Consider the following 25638-nt stretch of genomic DNA (forward strand, 5'->3'; position numbering starts at 1 on the left):
ATTTAATTTGTCAAAGACATGCACTGTAGCTACAAGGCCTGTTGCCTCCTCGTAGTCTCTGAATGAAATATTTCTTGAAAGATGACGAGCAGATCTTTTGAAAACTATAGATATCATATTGTTGCGGTCAGGCAGAAACCTCTTATCTCCATATTCTAACTTATCTCCATTTTTCTTTTCCACATTCAGGACACGTTTCGAGCTTGTCGCTTTTCTCCTGAAAAGTAACAGAGATATAACCCTTTATGTCTACCAGTAGACATGGGCAACAACACAGTAACATGATTACAATAATTATATTACAGAACAAAAGAAAAAGCCGACATATACAGTGTATATACAGTACAGTACACGATGGAAGTCGGCGTATAGTCGTATAAAAGGACATGCAAAGAAAAAGACTCCACGCCTATAACTGTAAACATTTGTTGGCATCTGAAATGCTAGCCTGTGTGCGTTGTCTTAACATGTCAAGTTCTGTAAAAGGTATAATGTGTGTCATTGTTCTATTGGCATTGTTCATCCTCCGATTTGGGTTGGGGCTTAAATGGATGGACTCGCTCTTTCTTTGGCGTGGTCCAGGTGGCGCCTAAACCTGGCCTAACCTTTAACTTCACGAAAACTATATGCCCAACCCTAACCTCATTGATTGAATATTTAGTCGACTAATAGTTTCTTTAGTTGAGGACAGCCCAAGTTGGAACAATATTTCGGGGGTTCTTGACTTTTGACTCTCAGACACGCGTGCAGAAACCACTCTCTTCCTCACATCAGATTATACTAGTTGTTTAGGTATAGGGTTAGGTTTAGGCATAGTTTTACTGAGGTTAATGTTAGGAATAAGGTTAGGTTTAAGCGTAATTTACTTGGGTTACTTTAAGAATACCACTATAGCCTCCCCCTGGCCAGCCGGGGCGCCTGATGGAGGGGAAAGGAACTGGTTGGAATAACGCGCTACGTCCAACCAGGGAAACTCCCCCCTGTCAGGTGTAAAGGAGCAACTTGGACACTCAGGCATGAAGGAAGCATGAGTTCAAGTCCGTTGCTCTCCCCTTGTCCCCCATATATGGGGACTAGGTTGGTGGAGGGTGTGTAGAGCCCAGGATCACATTATTAGATGATTGACATAGGGGTGAAAAATGGGTTACAAAATCGTGCGATAAAATATATATAATATATATATATAAAATAAAATAATAGAATACCACTATACCAGGCTGCACAGTTCCGCTGGCTGCATGTACGCCCGGGGCGAGTTGTTTGGTATTCATACAAGTTACCGGTTAGTTACCGATTGTGTCAGTCAGTGCCATAACATGCACTACAAAACCACCACAGGCACAGTCCATAACTGGCAGGACCTCATTGTGTAGCTGCAGGATTTTAAGTAGTTTGTGCCATTGGTTTGGATCTTTTAGCTGCATGGACGTATCAAATCTAGATGGCTCCCATGGTTGTAGGACATGCAGGATTGCATTGGACATAACAAGGGCAGCATCTATAGAACCTGTTGGAACAAACCAGCCAACCTATTCACTCATGATAGACACATTGATTGAATGGTTTGAAAGAAGTTAGAACCTGGGGCAGCGGTGGCCGAAGCCGCCGAACGCTTTGCGGAGCATTCTTGATATCGGAAGGTCGCTAGTTCGTATCCCCGGACCGGCACGTTAAAATTACCACCGCTGAAGTGCCCTTGGGCAAGGCATTGAACCCCTACCATGAAATGTTCTATGAGCAGGGCCTGGCTGTAAACAAGTTCTTGAGCTTAGTCCAGTATACCCTGGGTAAACATAGTACCTTTCCTTTCCCCCCTTTTTGCTGTCTCTTAATCCGTTATAAGGGACTCAAGGAGGACATCTTTTGGAGTGTCTCCACTCCAGTCAAGCGTTTTTGTGGCCTCGAACAAAATGAAGATTCTCCGTGAAGCTGTTTTCTTTATGCGAGCTTGAGGTTTTGGCAGAACGGCAGAAAAAGGGGGTGGGTTCAATGTGGATGGATGCCCCGGGGAGCGCATCCTGTTTGCGTCCCTCTCGCTCTAGTGTCTGCAAAACTACCGGAGACCAGCCAGTCTGCCAGACAGACGACAGACAAAAAAAATCCCCCGTTATACCTAAAAGCCGATAGACTGCAAGCATCGCCTCGCAACGCGATCTTGCAGATCATATTGTCAGCAAGCGACCCACTCTGGAGTATTTAAATCGGGATTTAAATTCAAATTCATCTTGCTTAATTAAAACCCCCAGACAGAGGAACATTATATACTTTTCTCGCACATATAATTGGACGCTTTTGCCGATTCAATCACTGCACAGCGTGTAACTGGGTCATTAAAGGCTATTACGTGGCGTTTTTAGCTGTGTTCATAAATAATACATGTTTTTGATCTATAGGCTACCTGGCTTAACAACATGACACTATTATAGGTAAAGAATGTGTGTAAATGGCCGTGCCTGCGCGTACGTGGTGCCGTGCCGTGCATGCGATGCGTGGTGGAGGAGAGGTATTGTTGAGTTCCACAGCAGTTGCTGTAAACTGTGAAAATGTCAAACTTGTAGACTGGCTGTCGCCAGCCGGCGCTTGCGTCATTAACTGGACCAGTCACCGCACTGCACTCACAATATAAGGATGGTATCCATCCGCAATGAAAACGACCTGCCGCTTCAGGCTGTCTGGTCTGGTCTGCTCTCAGGCTGCTGCCTGGGGGAAAGCAACGTATCAACATTAATTAATACAGGACAGTATTTATAGACTATTTTATGTAGTCTAATTACAAGGTTGTGTAGGACTATAGGCTACTGGACCTGGCTCTGTTAAAGACGTACTTTTGTTTGTATCCTTTTGGTGTTGTCTGTATCTGACTCTACAGAAACACCTGGCTATAAATGGGGACACGTGGTAGCCTATATTTACAATAATGTACAATAGTTTTAATTATCAATCAATCAATGAGCGCCCATGTGCGCATCTCAAGCTCAACCGAGTAGCCTGTGTGTGTGTGTGTGTGTGAGCGCGCGTGTGCACGCGCGTACAGTAGCCTACAGTCGCCACCCCATCCCAAAATCGTATAAAACAGATCACGATGATGTTGACATGATAGATTAATCTCTTGTTTTTAAAGATAGGCCTGGTAATAATGAGCTGTCAATCATCTCCCATGCCATGCACATTCCTGCCATAACGGCCTTGTAGGCTAGGAGAGTTGTGGTTTGAGTGAATTAGGGTCGTTTTAACAACTGGACCTTGGCAATGATGATGCTGCCAGAACTACATGATTTGTGTTATCTCTCTCTCTGTCTGTAATTGTGTTGTTTCACAAGCTAACTGGAACTGCCATCTTTCTCTCTCTCTCTCTCTCTCTCTCTCTCTCTCGCGCTCTCTCTCTCTCTCACACACACACACACACACACACACACACACACACACACACACACACACACACACAATTAACTCTTTCATTATGGTTTGTTGAACAGGTGGGAACTGAAGGAGAGGCTATTGTATTTTATAATCTTAGGCTAATGAGTCTGTAATTTGGCCAAAGGAAAGCGTGTGCGAGTGGCGTGGGCCGTGGGGGGTTGGCGGGGGCACATCACGTGCGTCCACGCGCGCACACACACACGCGGTCGGAACATTATTTCCCAAAGGATATGTGTGACAGTGTGACACACTGGACATAACGTTACATCCATGACATGCACACGCGCGCACACATTGCGCGCACACACACACACACGCGGCGCGTGCATGGGCGCTTTTTGCTGCTGTTCTTTTGTGTGAATCCCAGAAATCCTGGGAAAGTTCCAGGGCAGGCGGAGGGATCTGTGTGTGTGCAGGCGCTGCTGCGGTTCCAGCCAGGCTGACGCCGAGGCTCCGGGCTGCCACACACACACACACACACACACACACACACACACACACACACACACACACACACACACACACACACACACACACACACACACACACACACACACACACACACACACACACACACACACACACACACACACACACACGCACGCACACACACACACACACACACACACACTGGGAGCGCATCACAAGAAGGTGTGTGTGTGTGTGTGTGTGTGGGGGGGGGGGGAGTCTGTCCAGCAGTGCTTGCTTCAGAACGTAGACTGTAGAGACATCCTCCACACGCACGGATATGTGCACTTGTTGTCACAGCAGAGGTGAGCAAACTAATCTTTTCTGTCAATATCTATTCAAACACATTTTACTTCAAAGTTCTAATTAGGTTATTCGGTTGTTTGTTTTTTTCTCCCTTTATTTGTTTTTTCCTTTTTGCGCTGCCGTAGCCAGCTACTTTTTCAATGAATATTGATAACTCAAATCACTTGCTCGCACTGATTCTCGTGTATTTTTCGCCCATACAGAATATGCAACATTTACTGATAGCCTGATACGAATGGTTGAGACTCAGAGCAAAGTGTGTAATGTAGATAGATCTACTGAAATGAAGAGATTTAATTAAAGATCAATGGACATGGATGTTTTAGCCATGTGGTCGTTTGACTCAATGTAGCTTTTAGTTACTTATTTGTAGCCTATTATCTTCAATAATCTAAAGCACCACTTAAGTGACATTTATGAATTGTGCTAAACAATTATTAATCTTAGGCTTTGTCATGTAGCCTATTATTATTTTCGTTGTTGAAACAGCTGGTTTATAGCTGAATATGTATAGGTGAGTCCTGATCGGTCGTGTATAAAGTGCACAATATATGTGGGTGTGTATTGGTTAAGAGTCCAATATACTCATGAGGCTTTAGGGGGAAACTAGTAAAACTACGTTGCATTGTATTGCAGTAGTAGAAAGGAAACGGTGGTGTGTTTACTTTTGGGGGGCGGCAGCCCGGCAGGATGATAATGCATTAGGTAATTAGCCTATCTGGGCTCGTAGACTGACTGACGCCACCGTCATGCGGGAGCAGCTGCGCACTGATGCCGCATAGGAATGAGAGAGAGAGACCCTGGCTCTCACTGTCACCGTGAAGGGAAACTCTCTCTCTCTCTCTCTCTCTCTCTCTCTCTCTCTCTCTCTCTCTCTCTCTCTCTCTCTCTCTCTCTCATGTGTGTCTGGCTGATGTGGAAAGTGTTTTTCATTCACATGTTTCTGAGAAGCGGAGCATACATGTAACTACTATACACTATACTATACAGACAGACAGAGAGCTGTAGCTGCAGTTGAATGGAGCCTGCATGTCGATCTTTTACCTCCTGGCTGCACTGCCCTTGTGTTGTTATAATAAACCGAGGCGTTCCAGCCCAAGTCAGCCCTGTGTGAGTGTGTGTGTACTTGGATTGTTCAACTGTGCACACACATGCAGCATGCTGCATGTGTCAGACTGTCAGTTTACAAAATGCTGTGCCCCTCCAACTGTATATATAGTTTCCCCATTTTCGACTGTTTTTATTGTATTGTTGTGACACTTGCTTTGACAATGTACGTTTTCTCATGCCAATACTGTATCTCCTTTGAATTGAAGTGTGTGTGTGTGTGTGTGTGTGTGTGAGAGAGAGAGAGAGAGAGAAAGAAAGCATGTGTGTGTTGTCTTGGATGGGACACTGTAAGTGCAAGTTGTCAACTGACATGGATGGATGACTTAAGCTGTGGGCTACTATTCAGAAGTCGACCTTTTGGATGATTACGTGAAAAAAGGCAAGCAGACATGAGTCTGATCTAGTGGACACATGCATGGCCTCTCTCTCTCTCTCTCTCTCTCTCTCTCTCTCCTGTTCTCTTGTGATGCGTTCTGGCCAGACAGCATGGCTCCTGGGTGTTAGTGGCATGAGGCGAGCCTGCAGACAAATCACCATGGAAAGGACACTACCCCCCCCCCCCCCTTTTTATGACTAAGAGATGAGTGTGTGTGACTGTGTTGATCTGAAATCTCTCCAACAACGACTCTTCACACTTAAAAGAACACATAAATATCTTGACGGCTCTCTTCTGCCTGCAGTAATCATCTGCCTGTTTTTTGTGTCCAATGTGGAAAATCCATTGGGTGCAAATAAGGTTCTGCATCACATTATTTCTCTCAGTACTTTGAAAGTCTATCCCTACAGTCTAACCCCCAGGCCCAGAGCATTGAATCAGAGTGTGTTTGGCTTTTTGTGGTGTTTACGTTTGCTTTTAGTTGAGTTTGTCATCCCTTCCATCATTATAGCCTCACCCTAGAAACATCGGTAGCTCCTGGGCTCAGTTCCCACTAATAAATTAAATCCCGGGTCCTTCCTCTATCTATAGTCTCCTAAACGGTCTCCCCGTTGTTTCATGCTGTTTAATGCTGTCTCTCACTTCTCTTGCCAGATGATTGAAACCTGACCCGGACTCCTGGCTGCGCGAGGAATATAACATTCCCTGTCGGAGCCTTCGCTTCGCCCGCTGTGAGATTCCCTTTCAGTGCCCACGCCGAGAGAGAGAGAGAGAGATACTACAGACAGAGAGGAGGACTTTAAGGGTTTGCCGTGGCGCGGGCGGGCATCCATCCAACTCTTCCCTTTTGGTCAAAAAGCTCGCTCTTCTTCGCAGACCCTCGGAAGCGAAGCGGGAATAAAGAACAGAAAACAAGGAACCTTCTGTTTGCACAGACTCATCACACTACCTCTCTATCCTGTACTCTTTCCTAACCCCTAGGTCTCTTGTTCTTTGATTCCTGACTGCCCTGCTCTGTTGCCGCTGCCCTTATACGCGAACCCTGCACCCCCTCACGGCCCGCATCAACCCCCCCCCCCCCAACCCCTACCCTTCTGTTTTAGTCATCCATCCAGCATGAACGCCACTACCTCCATCACCTCCCTCTTCTCCTTCACCAGCCCGGCTGTGAAGCGCCTGCTGGGATGGAAGCAAGGCGACGAGGAGGAGAAGTGGGCGGAGAAGGCAGTGGACTCTCTGGTGAAGAAGCTGAAGAAGAAGAAGGGTGCTATGGAGGAGCTGGAGAGAGCGCTCAGCTGCCCCGGACAGCCTAGTGAGTGAAATCCTTGGTAGACAAATAGTTGTCCACAAACATGTTCCTCAGAAGTCTGAAGCAATACTACATGTCAAAGACACAGAAAATGTATAGGTCTTAAGCCGCAGACCCCCCCCCCCCCCCCCCCCACTTGAAATGATGTGGTGCCAGGGAGGGACCCCCATAAGAGAAGATCTTAGCTGTTAGATTTGATTAAGTACCGAATTCTACAATTCTACTAGGCGTCCCTAGTATTTTGCGCATGCATCATAGGTGAAAACATGACATGCACAAACAGATCTGCATGCTCACAATGCATCACATCACGTTGTGAGCTTGTATACATGTAGTATAATTGATAATTGTTACAGGGTGCGCAGTTACCCCAGCCGTCTCTCATTATTGACATAATTATTACATTTGAAGAGTAGGATGAATCTGATCCTAGGCCAGGAACACACTTTTTAACCTTCAGACAAATAAGGAAGCATGCTTGATGCCTAATGTATTTACTAACCCATTGATTAGTAAATGTTTCCTTTGGGCTTTTTTTACAGGCAAGTGCGTGACCATTCCTCGCTCGTTAGACGGGAGGCTGCAGGTGTCCCACAGGAAAGGCCTGCCCCATGTCATCTACTGCCGCGTGTGGCGCTGGCCCGACCTGCAGTCCCACCACGAGCTCAAAGCGCTGGAGTGCTGCGAGTTCCCCTTCGGAGCCAAGCAGAAGGACATCTGCATCAACCCCTACCACTACAGGCGTGTAGAGACCCCAGGTAGGCCAAGGACGCCCTTTGGTCCTAGAGCTGGTTCCATTCTAGATTCTTGGAACCGTTCTAGATTCGCAGGACCGTCCGCAAACCGGGCGAAGTGTCCATTTCACGGGGGGTAAATTAAATTGTCAATGGCAGTTTACAGTTATCCCTTTTCTTTTCTTTTTCATGGTGATTTTATCTTGCTTTTGCTATTACTTACATTGCCACTGCATCTTCCCACCTGTAGAATAGTGACACGCCCATCATTGATTCCCCAGGCAAGAAGTATATTTTGGTTCCGGTTTCCGAACCAACTTTAAAAGTTCTGAATCTGAACCAATGCATTTGCAGAGGAAACACTCTGAACTGGTTCAAATTCAGGTTAGAAAAAAAGAACGGAAGCGGTGAGTGAGGGGCCTGCACAGTGGAGAAGACAGAGAGAGACAGAAGCCTGTGCCTGACGGCGTTGGGTGAAATCAACCGCTGATCCACCGCTAGTGTTCCACGTTTGGCATCCAGTAGGATTAGGTGTGTGTCTCGAATGCTGTATAATTGTACTCTGCTAATCCCTCAACTCCCTACTTTGGTTAAATTCACCATTACAACTTTGAATGTGGGATATTAGACCTAAAGGCTTGGCTGGCTCACAGGACTTGGTTTAATTGTAAACATGACTAATACGTTTACAATCTGCACAAAAGAACATCAGCACATGCTATTTTTACCACTTTACTGTGATGCTGTAGTATGATCAAGTAGGGCATTCATTTCCCCCCCAAAAAAACCAAAAGTTAAAATATGTATATAAAAGGATTCTGCTGAAAGCGACGATATAACAGCCCTCCCTGGGGTGTACGCCATTATTGAATCCAATAGCTTCCTATTACAGGTCAGTATGCCAGGAACAATAATGTAATGACAAATTGTATTGTATTGTACTATATCAATAATCAGTATTTCATTTGATCAAGTAACCATTGTTTTGTATAAGCAGTGGCGTAAGCAGTAGCACATTTACTTTCTCTATACTATATTAAATCATCCATAACGTGTTAGTGTTTGCTTGTTCACAGAGAAGATATGTGTGCACATCTCAATGCCTACATTTAGGCCAGGTGCTGGATGTCAGGCATCAAGGCAAACATCAAAGAGGAGAAAAAACTTCCGCACACTAGTTTCTAGAGCTCCGAGACTTACTTTATTAAAACACAATCTGTACATAGGACGCCTAGAAACGTCCTAGGGATTCGAACCGAGCTGTTCCTTAGACGTCTGAGGACGTCCTATAGCGCATCCTCAATGATACGGGGCGAGATAAGAATATTCAGAATTTTTCCTTTTTATTTTTGGCCCGTTCGCCTTTCGGCTATACCGTATGCTACGCTCTGGGCTCATATTAGCTTACCGTTGATTTACATGTTAGCGCGGCGGAAAGAATGACTCGTATCTCCTAATCCAGGGAGCTCTCCGTGGTTATGAACGGATCGATATATACTGGCGCTTCATTTCTGCTCCTCATCCGTCTCTCCCGCAAAATATGAACGCTTTTTGGATCATATATCGTATAAATTAAAATGATCGCAATGTAAGCTAGCAATGTAAAGTCAACTTTCTTTTAGTAGATTGTTTCCGGGTCATGGCTTTCAGAGTAAAAGCGCTCAGACAACTCCGGCACCCCAGAGCTCCTATTTTGAAGCACTTCCGGCACTGATAGTGAGGCAACAATAGGGCTTGCAAACCTCGCAAATTGGTTGTGATGAGTCACTACTATACCTGGCCAACAGATAGGCATACAGTGGTGGAAAAAGTACTCAATTGTTAAAAGTACCAATCCTGCAATTTAGAACTACTCTGTTACAAGTAAAAGTAGGGAATGCAAGGCTGACGTCACGGTAGCCCTACTGGCATACCGGCGCTATTTTGACTGTGATGGTCCACATATTTGATCTGCATCATGGCAATTTGCATACCAAAGGTGCGAGGTTTGCAAGCCCCATTGCAATGTTTCGACCTACAGTCCCACAAGGTCCTCATCAGGCAAATATGAGTGTTTGCTTGTGTCATCTTTGGCAATATGATTTTGTCTGGCCATGTTATTAAATGGTAAATGGTGAATGGGTGAATGTAAAGCGCCTTTATCCAAGGCGCTTTACATTCTCCCATTCACACACCAATGCCGGAGGAAACCATGCAAGGTATTACCAACCAGCACATCGGGAGCAATTAAGGGTTCAGTGTCTTGCTCAAGGACACTTTGACACTAACTCAGGTTTCGAACTGGCAACCTTGCGGTTCCCATCCAGCCACTCTGCCCCTCTTTAAGGCATCTTTAATTGAACATAATAGACAGAGAGAGAAAGAGAGGGAGAGAGGGAAAATGTACATGTATGCGTGACCACTGGAGTTTATTACATCTTATCTCAAAGTGTATAACTGGTGTGGTTTGCACGGGTGTTCAAATATCTTTCACGAGTTATGTGGTGAATGTGTTGGCTTCTGTCAGGCCCTGTGCGATCACAGTGCTGCTCTGTGCTGGTGGTCAGTGTTGTTTGGTTTTCTGTAAAGGCTATAGCAGTTCAGAAATACGGACATCTGATCTAATCACGCCGTTTCTCCAGCCAACTAGATTTGCAGTAATTTGATATTTCACAACAGGATCTGTCTCTCTCTCTCTCTCTCTCTCTCTCTTACCTTCTTCCAAGCGGGAGCGTACCTATGTTCCCCAGGTTCTATGTTCCCCAGGTTCTATGTTCCCCAGGTTCTATGTTCCCTACCATGCAAAAAAGGTTCTTTGTTCCCCACATAGAATAAACCTAAACCAGAAACCTAACCTAGTCATTTTAGTAATTCTAATAAGAATAAAAGTATTTTAGCAACTTAGTCTTAGTGTTACTTTTAGTAGCACATTCTGATTTAAGCTCAGTCTTTGAACAATCCATTGAACTTTAGGCCTGCCTATAGGCTACTTAAACTATCTTGTCTTAACCAACTAAAAATTAACGCTGGCATAAAATAAACTAAAACATAATCACTCTTCAACAAAGATGGTAAAAACAAACATGCTTTGTTCTGTACTTACAATTGTATATAGTACAAAACACTTACCTAACCTTAAACCCTATGGTAAATGGGGAACATAGAACCTGGGGAACGTAGAACCTGGGGAACATAGAACCTGGGGAACGTAGAACCTGGGGAACATAGAACCTGGGGAACATAGAACCTGGGAACATAGAACTTGGGGAACGTAGAACCTGAGGAACATAGAACCTGGGGAACATAGAACCTGGGGAACATAGAACCTGGGGAACATAGAACCTGGAGAACATATAACCTGGGGAACATAGAACCTGGGGAACATAGAACCTGGGGAACATAGAACCTGGGGAACATAGAACCTGGGAACATAGAACTTGGGGAACGTAGAACCTGGGGAACATAGAACCTGGGGAACGTAGAACCTGGGGAACATAGAACCTGGGGAACATAGAACCTGGGGAACATAGAACCTGGGGAACATAGAACCTGGGGAACATAGAACCTGGGGAACGTAGAACCTGGGGACCATAGAACCTGAGGAACGTAGAACCTGGGGAACGTAGAACCTGGGGACCGTAGAACCTGGGGAACATAGAACCTGGGGAACGTAGAACCTGGGGAACATAGCGATGACCCCTTCCTTTCTTCCTTCCTTCCTTCCTTCCTTCCTTCCTTCCTTCCTTCCTTCCTTCCTTCCTTCCTTCCTTCCTTCCTTTCCTTCCTTCCTTCCTTCCTTCCTTCTTGTACTGTAGATCTGCTATTTTCATTAGTTTGGGTCCCTCCCTGACAAACATCTCATTTCTATTTTGGGTCTCGACTCTTGAGCTAAAACGTTTGGGAACCACTGATATAGAATGTGATGTGTTGTGACTTGGGCACAGGGGTGTTTTATGTAGCATCCACCAGGAGCCCGCAGGGGGTCAGCGAGAGGACTAACTGTGTCCAGGCCTCAGGTAGATGCATGCCGGGGCACAGAACTGATTTTTCCTTGCAGAAACAAATAATACCCCCCCCCCCCCCCCCCGTCTTTCTAATGCCCAGATTTGTAATGCCTCATTAAGGCCCAGTGGGCTAATGACCTGCTTTGAGTTCCTGAGCCAAAATGTAATAGTCCATGCATGGCCTTGGAAGCACGTCGTTACATAATCATTATGGTTGGCAGCCCAGAACCTTCGGTTGTTGTTTTCGTCTCTCTCTTCTTTTATGCTCCGACTCCACAAATAAAGGTTTGGTGTTCATCTCTCTCTCAGCCAAGGTGTCCTTGGCCCGGAAAAATACTGAAGACCTCTAAACTATGGTCTTATAGAGCTTCGCAGTCCCGCACACTCCGCACACTCAGATCTGTTGCGCAATCAATGTATTTATTTACCAAGCTTTCGGTCTATACTGACCTTCCTCAGGCATAATCAAAAAGTGACATGATAGGACAGAATATATGTCCATCGCTTGATTGGATGATTGATCACACCTATGTCAAAACATTTCAATTTGAACGATGGCTCATGGGAGTTGTAGTTCTGAGTGAACTACAAGGCACAAGGCGTCCATTTAGACAAGAGAAAAACATCACGAGGAAAAATTCACAATTATTTACAAATATCTCTCTCTCTCTCTCTCCCCCCCCCCCTCCCCATCCAGTCCTCCCTCCGGTGTTGGTGCCTCGCCACAGTGAGTTCAACCCGCAGCACAGCCTGCTGGCCAAGTTCAGGAACGCGTCGCTGCACAACGAGCCGCTGATGCCGCAGAACGCCACCTACCCCGACTCCTTCCCTCCTCTGCCGTGCACCTCCTCCTTCCCGTCCTCGTCCTCCCCCGCCGCGTCCTCCCTCGCCCAGTCCCCCCCGTCCTCCTCCTCCTCCTCGCAGAGTTACCCCAACTCCCCCAACAGCGGAGCGGAGCCAGGCAGCCCGTACCACATCACAGGTACATACTGTATATATATATATACTGTACACCAGTGGTTCCCAAAGTGGGGTCCAGGGGTCCTTGATGGAGTTCCAGGGGGTCCCCCGGCTAAATGATAGTTTGGAACCAAATGGGTCTGTAACTCTTGAGAGTGTACAAATGGAACCAAATGGACCCCATTTGGTTCCATTTGTACACCTCCTCGCCACTGTACAGCCTCCTCGCCACTTCCGTTTCGTCTTTACAGTCGCGCACATTTACCCTAATATATAAATAGAAAACATCTAAGCATACAGTATATATAGCTTGTTGCTTAGCAGAAAACGAAATAAAGAAAATAAGTTTCAAAATATATTTCCGTGAACCGAAATGGCAGCTTCCGTTACTCAGCTCATGGGGGCTATAGGTCCAGACTCTACATAGCATTCTGTTACTCAGCTCATGGGGGCTATAGGTCCAGACTCTACATAGCATTCTGTTACTCAGCTCATGGGGGGCTATAGGTCCAGACTCTACATAGCATTCTGTTACTCAGCTCATGGGGGGCTATAGGTCCAGACTCTACATAGCATTCTGTTACTCAGCTCATGGGGGCTATAGGTCCAGACTCTATATAGCATTCTGTTACTCAGCTCATGGGGGCTATAGGTCCAGACTCTACATAGCATTCTGTTACTCAGCTCATGGGGGCTATAGGTCCAGACTCTATATAGCATTCTGTTACTCAGCTCATGGAGGGCTATAGGTCCAGACTCTACATAGCATTCTGTTACTCAGCTCATGGGGGGCTATAGGTCCAGACTCTACATAGCATTCTGTTACTCAGCTCATGGGGGCTATAGGTCCAGACTCTACATAGCATTCTGTTACTCAGCTCATGGGGGGCTATAGGTCCAGACTCTACATAGCATTCTGTTACTCAGCTCATGGGGGGCTATAGGTCCAGACTCTACATAGCATTCTGTTACTCAGCTCATGGGGGGCTATAGGTCCAGACTCTACATAGCATTCTGTTACTCAGCTCATGGGGGGCTATAGGTCCAGACTCTACATAGCATTCTGTTACTCAGCTCATGGGGGGCTATAGGTCCAGACTCTACATAGCATTCTGTTACTCAGCTCATGGGGGGCTATAGGTCCAGACTCTACATAGCATTCTGTTACTCAGCTCATGGGGGGCTATAGGTCCAGACTCTACATATAGCATTCGGAGATTGTTGAATAGTTGTCTGGCTATACGCGAGACTACTCTTGAGTGCAACCCATTACCTTTTATTTTTTACTCGACGTCCCCAAAACCAAACTCCGTACGTGGGGGGGGGGGGACGGGGGGACGGACAGAGCTTTCGCCTTTTTGCTGCCCCAACCCTGTGGAATGCCCTCCCTAAGGCACTCAGAGATGCCCCCTACCCTTCAAACCTTCAAATCCACCCTCAAAACCCACCTCTTCAAAATTAGCCTTCCCTAGTTAACCCTTTTCACTGTCTTTTAATGTTCTTTAGCTTTTAGTGTTTTTTTTTTTAATACTTTTCTTCTATTAAAGTTGTTTTTAATTTGTTGTTACCTCTGTAAAGCCCCCCCCCCCCCCCCCCCCCCACGTCTTTGGGTACTCAGAAAAGCGCTATATAAGTTTGAGATATTATTATTATTATTATTCTATACACAACAATGAAGTCCCTCTTCCCTTCCATGGCAGCGGAGACCCCCCCACCGCCATACAGCATGATGGAGACCAGCCCTCAGGAAGACGTCAAGCCCAGCAACGCTCACCCACAGAAACTGATCCTCTCCACGCCCAACAGAGGTATATACTGTATAGCAAGAATCAAAGTCATGCGATTTGTCTATACACACACACGTACGTTACCGGCGGGTGAAATCTGCTCTCCGCCTTTGACCCATCTCTTGGAGCGGTGATCTACAAGCTCATACAGCTATCGCTTTAATAACCCCTTTTTGGTGTTTTTAAGCATTGTGTTATGCTTTAAGCTGTTGAAAAATAGCAGCTCTACAAACTTGTAGGTCTGCTATTTTTCAAAAACTCGTGAAAATGTGGCGCAAATTTGGAATATATATTTTTTTAGAACGAACGCCCTGGTACAACATATTTTCAGATGGGGGGGGGGGGGGGGGTGGGCGGAGGCCCAATTACATATAATTTTGGGGGTCCTTGACATGAAATATTGAGCACCACTGATATAGGCACATAGGAATTTCAGAAGACATTTTTGAATCTGATCTCAGGTCAAAATGGTTCAACCAATTCTGAACGGGAACCCATTTTGGCATCATGTTGTGCTTTAGCTATTGAAAAATAGCAGATCCTATTTCATAGCGCGCCACGAGCTTGTGTAGGTCTGCTATTTTTTGAAAAATCGAAAGAACGACTGACATTTTTTAAGAATCTGATCTCAGGTCAGAATGGGTTCCATCAGACCAGTGTGTTGTCCAGTGGAAACCTCGTGTGAATCTGATCTCAGGTCAGAATGGTTCAATAATATGGTGTCGTGTTTTTGCAGAGCTGCGCCCGGTGTGCTACGAGGAGCCCGAGTACTGGTGCTCCATAGCGTACTACGAGCTCAACAACCGCGTGGGCGAGACCTTCCACGCCTCGTCGCGCAGCGTCCTGGTGGACGGCTTCACGGACCCGTCCAACAACAAGAACCGCTTCTGCCTGGGCCTGCTGTCCAATGTCAACCGTAACTCCACCATCGAACACACGCGCAGGCACATAGGCAAAGGTAAGGGCTGTAAGGCAAAGGTGTGTGTGTGTGTGTGTGTGTGTGTGTGTGTGTGTGTGTGTGTGGGCATTAAACCTTTTGAGCCCCAATCCGGGGGCAGCTGGCTGTCCACCTCATGAACAGCTCTCAGCGGGTAAATGGGGCTGGTCAAGGTCTCAGGTTCCAACTTCCGATATTTTAGATTTTCCCTCCCGGACCCCCCGTAGTCGACTAGTAAGTCCACTAGTCGACCTTGTTGGTACTAGTTGATTTTTTTTTGTAGGCCTCAAGATCAGGTAGATTATAGTTACAGTCACCAATGTACACAGTTTTAAAATATTTATTTCCAAAAAAAAAAAAAAAGTCGACTAGTTGAAATGACTAGAAGTGAATGCCCTAGTGTGTGTGTGTGTGTGTGTGTGTGTGTGTGTGTGTGTGTGTGTGTGTGTGTGTGTGTGTGTGTGTGTGTGTGTGTGTGTGTGTGTGTGTGTGTGTGTGTGTGTGTGTGTGTGTGTGTGTGTGTGTGTGTGTGTGTGTGCGTGCGTGCGTGCGTGCGTGTCACCTTGTGCATGTGGCTGTCTTGGCAACCGTGTGTGCGAGTACGGTTCTCAAAGTTCTGACCCGAGATCAGATTCTAAAAAATGTCTTCTACAACCTGACAGTTCTCTGAAAAAGCCATGTTTCTATGTCAGTCGTTCTTCGACTTTTCAAAAATAGCAGACCTACAAGCTCGTAGATCTGCTATTTTGTCAATATAGCTAAATTATAACATAACGCCAACGCCAAAAGGGGTTCCCGCCCCAAAATGGGTTAAGAACTAAATGGACCCTTATGGGTCTGTGTACAAAATGGAACCAAACTAGTCATAAGCAAATGACGTAATGACTAGTTGTGCCTGATAAAACCAATGGTGACGTAATGACGATATGTTTTAGTGTCGGGAGGATTAAAGGTAATGCTCCTATGTATACATGTATGTAATCTGGCACCACTGCCGTATCAGGCACAAGTAGTCATTACGTCATTTGCCGGGACGGTGCATGCGCATCAAAATTGCCGGGACGGTGCATACGAGTCCCGGGCGAAACTAGTTCTAGTTCTAGTTACTAGCTTGCGCAAGTAACAATGGGAGAGAGGTGGGGCCGAGAAAGGCCCTTATTAGGGGAGGGGGACGGAGTGAAGGAGCCAATGGGGCGGGTTCTCCTTGGGGGGGGGAGGGGTTCCGCACTAAGCACCAAGGGGGAGTGATAAATAAGGATCACAGGTGAAGGAGCCTAGGGAGGAGTGGCTTAATTGGCACAGGCACACACATGGGAGATTATTATACGTCATGATCCAGGCCACAAGGCGTGGGTCCACGTGCATACTGGTCAGTTTGTCTTTCAGAAGGGGGGGGGGGGTGTTGTGTTAAAGGCGCTTGAGAAATCAAAGAAGAGTATCCTCACAAGCGCCACTTTCCTTGTCCAGGCATGTGGAGGCCCGGTGGACAAGGTAGAGGATAGCATCCTGTCCTCCACCCCTACACCCTCTCCCGGTATGCAAATTTGCAGCGGATCCTGAGCATGTTTGCACCTGTGTAGAATCAGCCTCTCCAGTGTCTTCATTAATTAGGTGAGAGGTCAGCGCCTTGCGGTTTCTGAAGTCATTTTAGTCCACCGTTCTTATAGGTGTCGGGACGATACATGAGGTTTTCCACAGTGTGGGAACCTTCCCCAGACGTATAGGCTCAGGTTGAAGATATGCTGGAGGGGGTCCCCCATCAAACACCCCCCATGGCTTACAAATAATGAACTGTGGAACTGTTAGGATGTGTTTCGGTCTGGAATAGTACTGGTGACGGAATGTGTGTGTGTGTGTGTGTGGGGGGGGGGGGGAATATATATTCAAAGATTTGAGGCACATTTTCCGCGATTTTCTTCAAAAAATAGCAGCCACGCTATGAGTTTGTAGATCTGCTATTTTTCAATAGCTAAAGTATATTAATATAATGCTTGAAACACCAAAAGGTGATTCCCGCCCAGTATGGGGTTAAGAACATACAACAATTTGAACCTGTTTGTTACAAAAACAAACGGGTACAAATTCTCATTCATACCTACCTCCATCAACAAGGGAAGCAGGAGGAGGAGGTAGACGTAGTTACACTCGGTGCACTTTAGCCCTGGTTGCACTTTATATTTAATGTAACATCTGTATCTTGTGATAATGTATACGTATGTCTGTTGTTCTGTACTGTTTGTAATGTCTCCGAGAGCTTTTTATTATCCGCTGTCAAACGAAGTGCCCAGTTTGGGGACACGTGAATAAACTTGACCTTTGACCTTGACCTATAATAGGACTGCACCTGTACTACGTGGGAGGGGAGGTGTACGCCGAGTGCCTGAGCGACAGCAGCATCTTCGTGCAGAGCCGCAACTGCAACTTCCAGCACGGCTTCCACGCCACCACCGTGTGCAAGATCCCCAGCGGCTGCAGCCTGAAGATCTTCAACAACCAGCTGTTCGCCCAGCTGCTCTCCCAGTCCGTCAACCACGGCTTCGAGGTCGTCTACGAGCTGACAAAGATGTGCACCATACGCATGAGCTTCGTCAAGGTAGACCATAGCAGTGGTTCCTCAAAGTGGGGGGGACCCTTGAGGGAGTTCCAGGGGGGTCCCCGGCTAAATGATAATTTGGAACCAAATGGACCCGTCAGTATATAAATTGAGGGGTCCCAGAGATAGAAATTCTATTAAATGGGGGTCCGTATGCATGTCAAACTGGGGGGGGGGGGTCATGAAATTAAACGGGTTGAGAATCACTGCTAGAGACGTAAAAATCTTTTCAAATAATCAGCTGGAGTTTTAAATACATTGTTTTCAACAAGGGCGGCGCAAATATCAACAATTAATCTTAGGCATGTGTGCAACATGACAACTGTCGTGTTGATTTTGCATTCTGCCAACTTCCGGTCCAGGACCTTGTCACACTTCGCCAATAGAAGTCTGTGTAGAAGAGCCGCCGTTGGACTGGCCCTGTGAAGTGAACGGAGTTGTCACAACTCTCTCATCTAAACGGCACTGGTTTAGCTACAGCATGGCCCTGTAGCTCTTTATGAATGAGGATAGGTGGTCACACATTTGATGGCTAGTGGTCAGTATTGTTTTTGACAGCTACTTTTGATTTTAGTTTTAGTCATGGTGACGTCCTGCCTGGGGGGTCAGGTGACATGTCCCCTCGACAGACTGAGGGGACATGTCAGGTGACATGTCCCCTCGACAGACTGAGGGGACATGTCAGGTGACATGTCCCCTCGACAGACTGAGGGGACATGTCAGGTGACATGTCCCCTCGACAGACTGAGGGGACATGTCAGGTGACATGAAGAATCGCTGACATTTGAAATGTGACCATGCTTCAATTTGCAGTGGTGGAAAAAGTACTCGATTGTTTTACTTGAGTAAAAGTACCAATCCTGCAATTTTATTTAGAATGACATCGTTACAAGTAAAAGTACGGAATTGGAAATGTACTTGAGTAAAATTGCAAAAGTATCGGCGTCAAAACGTACCTAAAGTATAGGCCTACTAATCCAAATTAAAATCGCCAAAGTAACTAGTAACTAAAGTTTTTAAATAATTGTACTGAAGTAAAAGTACAAAGTTTGTCTCTGAGATGTAGTGGAGTAGAAGTAAAAGTACTGGAAATTGGAAATACTCAAGTAAAGTACAAATACCTCAAAATGTAAGTACAGCACTTAAAAGTAAAAGTACTCTTTTTTTCATACTTTTCCACCACTGACAATTTGTCATCTCTCTCTCTCTCTCCTCCGCAGGGCTGGGGGGCAGAGTATCACCGGCAGGACGTCACCAGCACCCCCTGCTGGATCGAGGTGCACCTGCACGGGCCCTTGCAGTGGCTGGATAAGGTGCTCACACAGATGGGCTCCCCACATAACCCTATCTCCTCAGTGTCGTAGCAGACAATGTGCACACACTGCCTGCTCTCTTGTGTGCTACACAAACACAGGTAGCCATAATGTAGATTCTGTACATGTCAGTCTCTGGCCCCCCCGAGTTTCATTTACAGTTTAATTTACATCTCGTGCGAGGATGTCGCTCGCCGCAACTCTCCGTAACTCCGGAGTAGGGAATTACGATGGACTTGCCCATCCTATTCACCTCATATCATGTCATGCCAAGGCCGTTCTGGAAATGTTACCCTGCCTTTTCATTTCATTCTCTGACAGGCTGCAAACTAAATGATGTATCATTGGATCTATTTTTTGTTAATTTATAGCCCCTGTAGTTACAGTGGTCAACCCAAGTTTCCCTCAGTAAAACTATGACACTGCATTTATCCTCTCTCTCTCTCTCTCTCTCTCTTTCTCTCTCTCTCTCTCTCTCTCTCTCTCTCTCTCTCGATAAGTTAACTGCACTTCAAGCCAAGGAAAATGGGGTTTATGTGTATAGGTACTATAAGTGATTCATGATGTTTAAATGTTATTATTAGTATGTATTTCCAGGTGTTGACCTTATGTACTTACTGATGTCTGCGTTATTGATTTTTACTTGTTCTATTAAAGTTTTTGTTCCTGAAGCATCTTAATTGTCTTTTAATATATCATATCATATATTAATTTTGTAACCGCCGACTATATACAGTATATTTAAAAGCCAGTGTTATATAAATGACAGATTTATGTTTAGTGTGCTATACAGTGTTGATATCGTCGACTAAAACCAAGACGAAAACTAAATGGAAACTACATGAAAACTAAGCCATGATGACTAAAACTAAGACTAAATATATTGACAATTTCGTCAACAAATAAAAACTAGACTAAAATGATAGGAAGGGACTAGTGGACAAGAGATCCAGTATAAGTCATTTTACACTTTGTTTGAATGCTGATATATCAGCTACAGCTACAGCTATATATGCTACAACCTCACAACTCGTCGCGAGCTTGTAGATCGGCTATTTTCAGAAAGTGTCAAATCAGCCATTACGATGGCATCAAGGCCCGCCAAAACACATTTTAGTCGACTAAATCAACTGTAGATTTAGTCGACTAAAATCTTATGGTATTTTGTCGACTAAAACTAGATCTGTCAAAAAGTTTTTGCTATATTGCTTAATTCTTGCTTAAGCCTACTTGCTTAACCTAAGTAGGCTAGAATGGGGGTTTTAGGTGTAAGTATGTATAGGACTAGTAGCATGCCAAAGTTTTTATATTGCCATAGAGAATGCATTGGCCGTTTAAGTTAAATAACTCAGAAACTACAAAACATTTCAAAGTAAAAATGTGTCTCCACAGAAAGCTGAATAATAAAAAGTGTGAATGGAGTTTCTAGGTGAAAGTGCTTTTTTGACCTGCCAATGTCTGCCATTGAGATTGATGAGAAAAACAGTGGCATCAACCGCTCTTTTAATTAACTCCTGTCCCATAATGGTTGCTGGGACGGAGGTACAGAGCGAAGAACGAGGCATTTTCTTCCTCGTTCCCTCCCTTTTCTGTTTTGTTGCCTCGCTCACCCCAGATAATGAACAGCCTTCTGGGACCCAATTACATCCCAGGCTGCATTAGGAGCGCAGCAGGCCCAGTGGAAACTTCAGTTGAGGTTCTCCTCATCACCCACAAGCCCCTTCCTCCCTCCCATCCTGCTGGGGATGGCCTCCAGTTGATTGAATTTTGAATGTAATGTTACTCCCCAAACCCCCCCCCCCCCCCACACACACACACACACACACACACACACACACACACACACACACACAGTGACACACACTAAAGGAAAAATAATTCCTCCCTCCTCTATGCACACACACAGCTCTCAACCCAAATTGTGTCTACAAAGGAAAGATGACTTAAACTGCTTGAAGTTAACTGTCCTTCACTTTCCTCTGATAGAGTAACTTGCCTGCGGTCGGTGTGGCCACTCAAAAGCATCCGGGGGACCGCTCTGAGGAGAAGTCCCTGCATCCTGGGTGTTTGCTGTTTGGTGTGGCAGCAAGTGTCCTTGCAACGTGTATTCTGGTCGGCCTTGTGGAGAGAGACTGCTTAAAAAACCAGTCAACTGTTTTTTAAATGGAATAAATACTATGATAGCATGCATTTTGGAAACCTATTCAGGTCAGTGCGCCACGGTGTACTTCAGAGCGAAGCCTTGGCAATGTGGATTCACGCTGACATACGTATGTACATAAGTTACTTATGGTGAGTCCGTCTTAGTAGTTGTAGGCTACTCTTTGGTGAGTCAATAACCCCACCACCCACAACATTAGATGGGAGCATTTTTGTGTTGCTGACATTTTTCACAGAACTGAGCAATATAAAACAGAAATAATTCAAGCTTGATTTGAGGCCCAGGATTGCACTGAGGGAGGGAGACCCCATCAACTTCATCAAGGAGCAGACATTCAATCACTGAATCTCTGACAATTAGAGCTGACATTAATACTCCAGGCTTTCTGAACATCATGGGCTCACTATCATATCATTCCAACACTTCCATGAATGTCCAAATATATTTCACAAAATACTAGACACATCACACATTTAAAACAATAGGGTAACTCATCCACATAATGGTGCATCCATCTTCTCAGACCCACACAGCGGTTTCATGCTGAATATATGCATGCATGCACACTTTGCAGAAACCTGTAGTGCAGATGGTTCACAAACAAAGCAATGTCATTGGGCAATATATGGGCATTTACAGGACAGCTGTCAATCAACACTAGTCAACATATTGCAGTTTTGACAGGGGGTGGGACTAAAAGAATAGCAGGAAGGAAAACAGTCTGAGAGAATGAGAGATCTGTGGAAGTGGAAACTAAATTAAATAATCTTGTGAATGTCACCAAATGAAGAGCCAGAGAGCCATATCAGTGTACGTGTAGAAGCCAATTCACTGTGTTTTTTGATTATTATTTCTGTTATTATTTAGCCTAGAATATTCGGAAGATAATTGGTTAATTGGGTTAGTGGGTTGGGCACAGACAGGCACGCCTCCAGGCATAGGGGTTAATTATGGACAGCCTGTGGGGGGAATTCATGCACCTTGTGGATACATGGTTTTTACCAGTAAACATGGAAGATGTTTGTACCGTGCATTTTACTGAATAAACGCAAAGCAAATGAATGTACCAAGTGGACAATGACATTCTTCCTACTGCGTACACCTAAACCCATAGAATGGGTGCATCAGTGAGTTTGTTATACAAAAGGTTAAAAGCTGACAAACTAGCACTTACAGCACGTGTTTGTGTGTTTGAAACTGGGTTCGGTATTTCTACCAAAACCAGCTGACATGAATAACAACAAGATGGACTGTGGGCCTGGTCAACTAACACACTAGCCTGGAGAAGAAGAGAGTGTGAGAGACATTTCAACAAGTTTCTGGGTGATGTACACGTGTAATGACATGGACATTTAGTTAAAGTATAGGACCATTGGTAGCCCTAGAATGCTGTCATACAACTCATATTGCATACACTGAGCCGTTCTAGGACTAGGATTCTAGTGCTCCGTGTGCAGGATAGGATCCAGGTGCACACAGGTGATTGATTTGGAAACCAAAGCAGAACGATTCACTGCTTCTTTCACTCTTTCATCTGTGACGCTGCTTTAATTATCTTAAATGAGTCAGTTAGACCAGTGGTTCTCAACCTTTTAATTATCTTAAACCTTTAATTATCTTAAATCAGTCAGTTAGACCAGTGGTTCTCAACCTTTTAATTATCTTAAACCTTTAATTATCTTAAATGAGTCAGTTAGACCAGTGGTTCTCAACCTTTTAATTATCTTAAACCTTTAATTATCTTAAATCAGTCAGTTAGACCAGTGGTTCTCAACCTTTTAATTATCTTAAACCTTTAATTATCTTAAATCAGTCAGTTAGACCAGTGGTTCTCAACCTTTTAATTATCTTAAACCTTTAATTATCTTAAATCAGTCAGTTAGACCAGTGGTTCTCAACCTTTTCCGGCAGTGACCCCCCCCCCCAAAAAATAATAATCATATATCATATATACATATTTTCTTAATTATGATTTATTGTTTCATACTTTATGTTCACATCTTATTACTATGTTAAAAAAGACCTTGTAAAGCATCTTGTATCTGGTGCACAGGACTTCCGTGTCACCCAGTGATGTCATATCAATATTTGCGTGTGTATTAATGCCACTATCAGCTGTCACCCACTCCAGATTGTCTGTATTGTACCAAAGGGAAATGTGATTACATGGAAAAACAACACGACAACAACTTTGCCCTTAACGATGAGGATAAACATACTCTTTCACCTCATGAGATAAAGGGTCAACAACAGAATCCAGAATTCAACCTATTGAAATGTGACAGCTGAATCCTGTTCTATGACATATTTTTCAGTATATATGTTTGTGCAAAATGATGTGACATTCATTCAGAACACTGAGGAGAATTCTCTCTCCTCTATTCTTTACATTTGTAATATACTCTGGATCTGAAGAAAACTTTTCTAAAGAAAACTTAGAAATACAATACTTGAGACCTTTCAGGTCTTTTGCAATATTCTAAGTTTCTCTAAAGTTCATCTTTATGTTTTTGGGGATACTTTGGTTTTCACTTTTCCAGTGAAGGTTTATAAGGTCGAGGTATCTGGTCTTTTGGCTATTTTAATAGCCTCACTCAGCTATAAAGCTGTCAGTTATGGCTGCTTAAAAATAATGATCAATTCCTTGAATTGTTTTGCAACGTGTTGTGACTGGTCCTATAATATATATATTGCGCTGAATGGACCATTGAGTCAATCCTGAATCGGGTGGTGAAGACAGCTGGGAGGATCATTGGTGCCTCCCTGTTGGTGCTCTATAAAGAGCGCTGTGCCAAACTGAATGAAGTGTTGGACTGAACTGGACAAAATAAAATGCACAACAGCACTTTCATAAAACTGTGCTGGTAACGTTTATTTTTTTAAGGATAGCACCATGTCACTTTATTTATCCATAGGCTGTGCGTGGTGGTAACTTTTAACTTTTCCATGTGAATTGCACGTCATCATACATACTGGGGCTCTTTTTAAATGTTTGCCCATGTTTTGTTTTAGTTTATAAGCTTTTTTATAAGTTGCACTGCCAATAACTGAGGGGAAACAGTATTTCATGTTATTTTGTATGCAAGTAGGCCTACATAATAGCAAAATGACAAATAAAGTGATTCTGATTCTGTTCCTCCCCACCTCAGTTCACGCAGCGGCCACCAGATGTCTCAAGACCTCCTCCACCACATCCAGTTATTATGTTAAACTCTAAATCCAAGTGATAGTCGAGCAGAAACCTCTCATCTCCATAATATTTTAACTCGTTGTGTACATAAATGAACGCCCTACTTGATCACACTACAGGGTAACAGGTTCCATCTACCAGACAATTGTTCAAGTCCCAAGTCAGTCCAAACCCTCAGGTCCGAGTCCCAAGTCGAGTCCCAAGTAATTTGGTCCCAAGTCCAAGTCGAGTCCCAAGTCAATCCAACCCTCAGGTCCGAGTCCCAAGTCGAGTCCCAAGTCATTTGGTCCCAAGTCCAAGTCGAGTCCCAAGTCTTTCTGTTGTGGGCAAGTCAAGCCGAGTCACAAGTCGAGTCACAATTAAGGTTGTGTCAAGTCTAGAATTTGAATTTTGTTATTTGTCATGTGACTTGTCATGATTATGAATTGATTACCCAGGACCGAATGGAAACAAGACAGCAAGGACTTTTTTCAGTGATCCCTTTTTGATCAGTGTTTGACTGTAGGCTACGTACCCTATACCGATTACATTTCTGCCAATAAAGTATTCAATCAATGAATCAATAGATATTCCCCACTGTATTTCACTGTACTATGGCTCCCCCTAATGGCCGTTTTGTCCCTGTACGCTGGAGCAGAGGCAGTGCAATCTGCGCATGCTCACAACTGTCACTGTGTGCCTCCGTGTTGACACTAGTTTACAGACACAACTTCACACTTAGTTAGTACATATGGAAATATGGAATATACCATTGGATCTGGGTGTCTTTCAGCAACACTAACTCAAAGGTAGGAAGCAACTTTTCAATCTACTGCAGCTGTGTGGTGAAAATAAAGGTTTTGCCTTAGTGTGCAAGTGGAGTTGCGCTGCACACCGACGCTGTATTCAAATACCGTATGCTCGAGTCGGGAGTCATTGGCTAGCAAGTCGGAGTCAAGTCTCAAGTCTCGTTGGTCTTTTACCTTCCAAGTCCGAGTCGAGTCGCAATACA

The 25638-nt window shown here is 44.7% G+C and overlaps 1 protein-coding gene across 1 annotated transcript; it reads left to right on the forward strand.

Annotated features, from left to right (window-relative positions):
• The first annotated feature begins 3977 nt into the window (after positions 1–3977).
• On the forward strand, positions 3978–19967 carry smad9 (SMAD family member 9). Its single transcript, XM_080779721.1, has 8 exons — positions 3978–4193; positions 6335–6992; positions 7532–7747; positions 12404–12688; positions 14367–14474; positions 15190–15411; positions 17727–17983; positions 19204–19967. Exons 2-8 carry the CDS (start codon positions 6797–6799, stop codon positions 19345–19347), a joined length of 1428 nt encoding a protein of 475 aa, XP_080635847.1. The 5' UTR covers positions 3978–4193; positions 6335–6796; the 3' UTR covers positions 19348–19967.
• The last annotated feature ends 5671 nt before the right edge of the window (positions 19968–25638 follow it).

This window comes from Protomyctophum bolini (genome assembly GCF_963924005.1).
Source record: "Protomyctophum bolini genome assembly, chromosome: 13".
Classification (NCBI taxonomy): Eukaryota; Metazoa; Chordata; class Actinopteri; order Myctophiformes; family Myctophidae; genus Protomyctophum; species Protomyctophum bolini.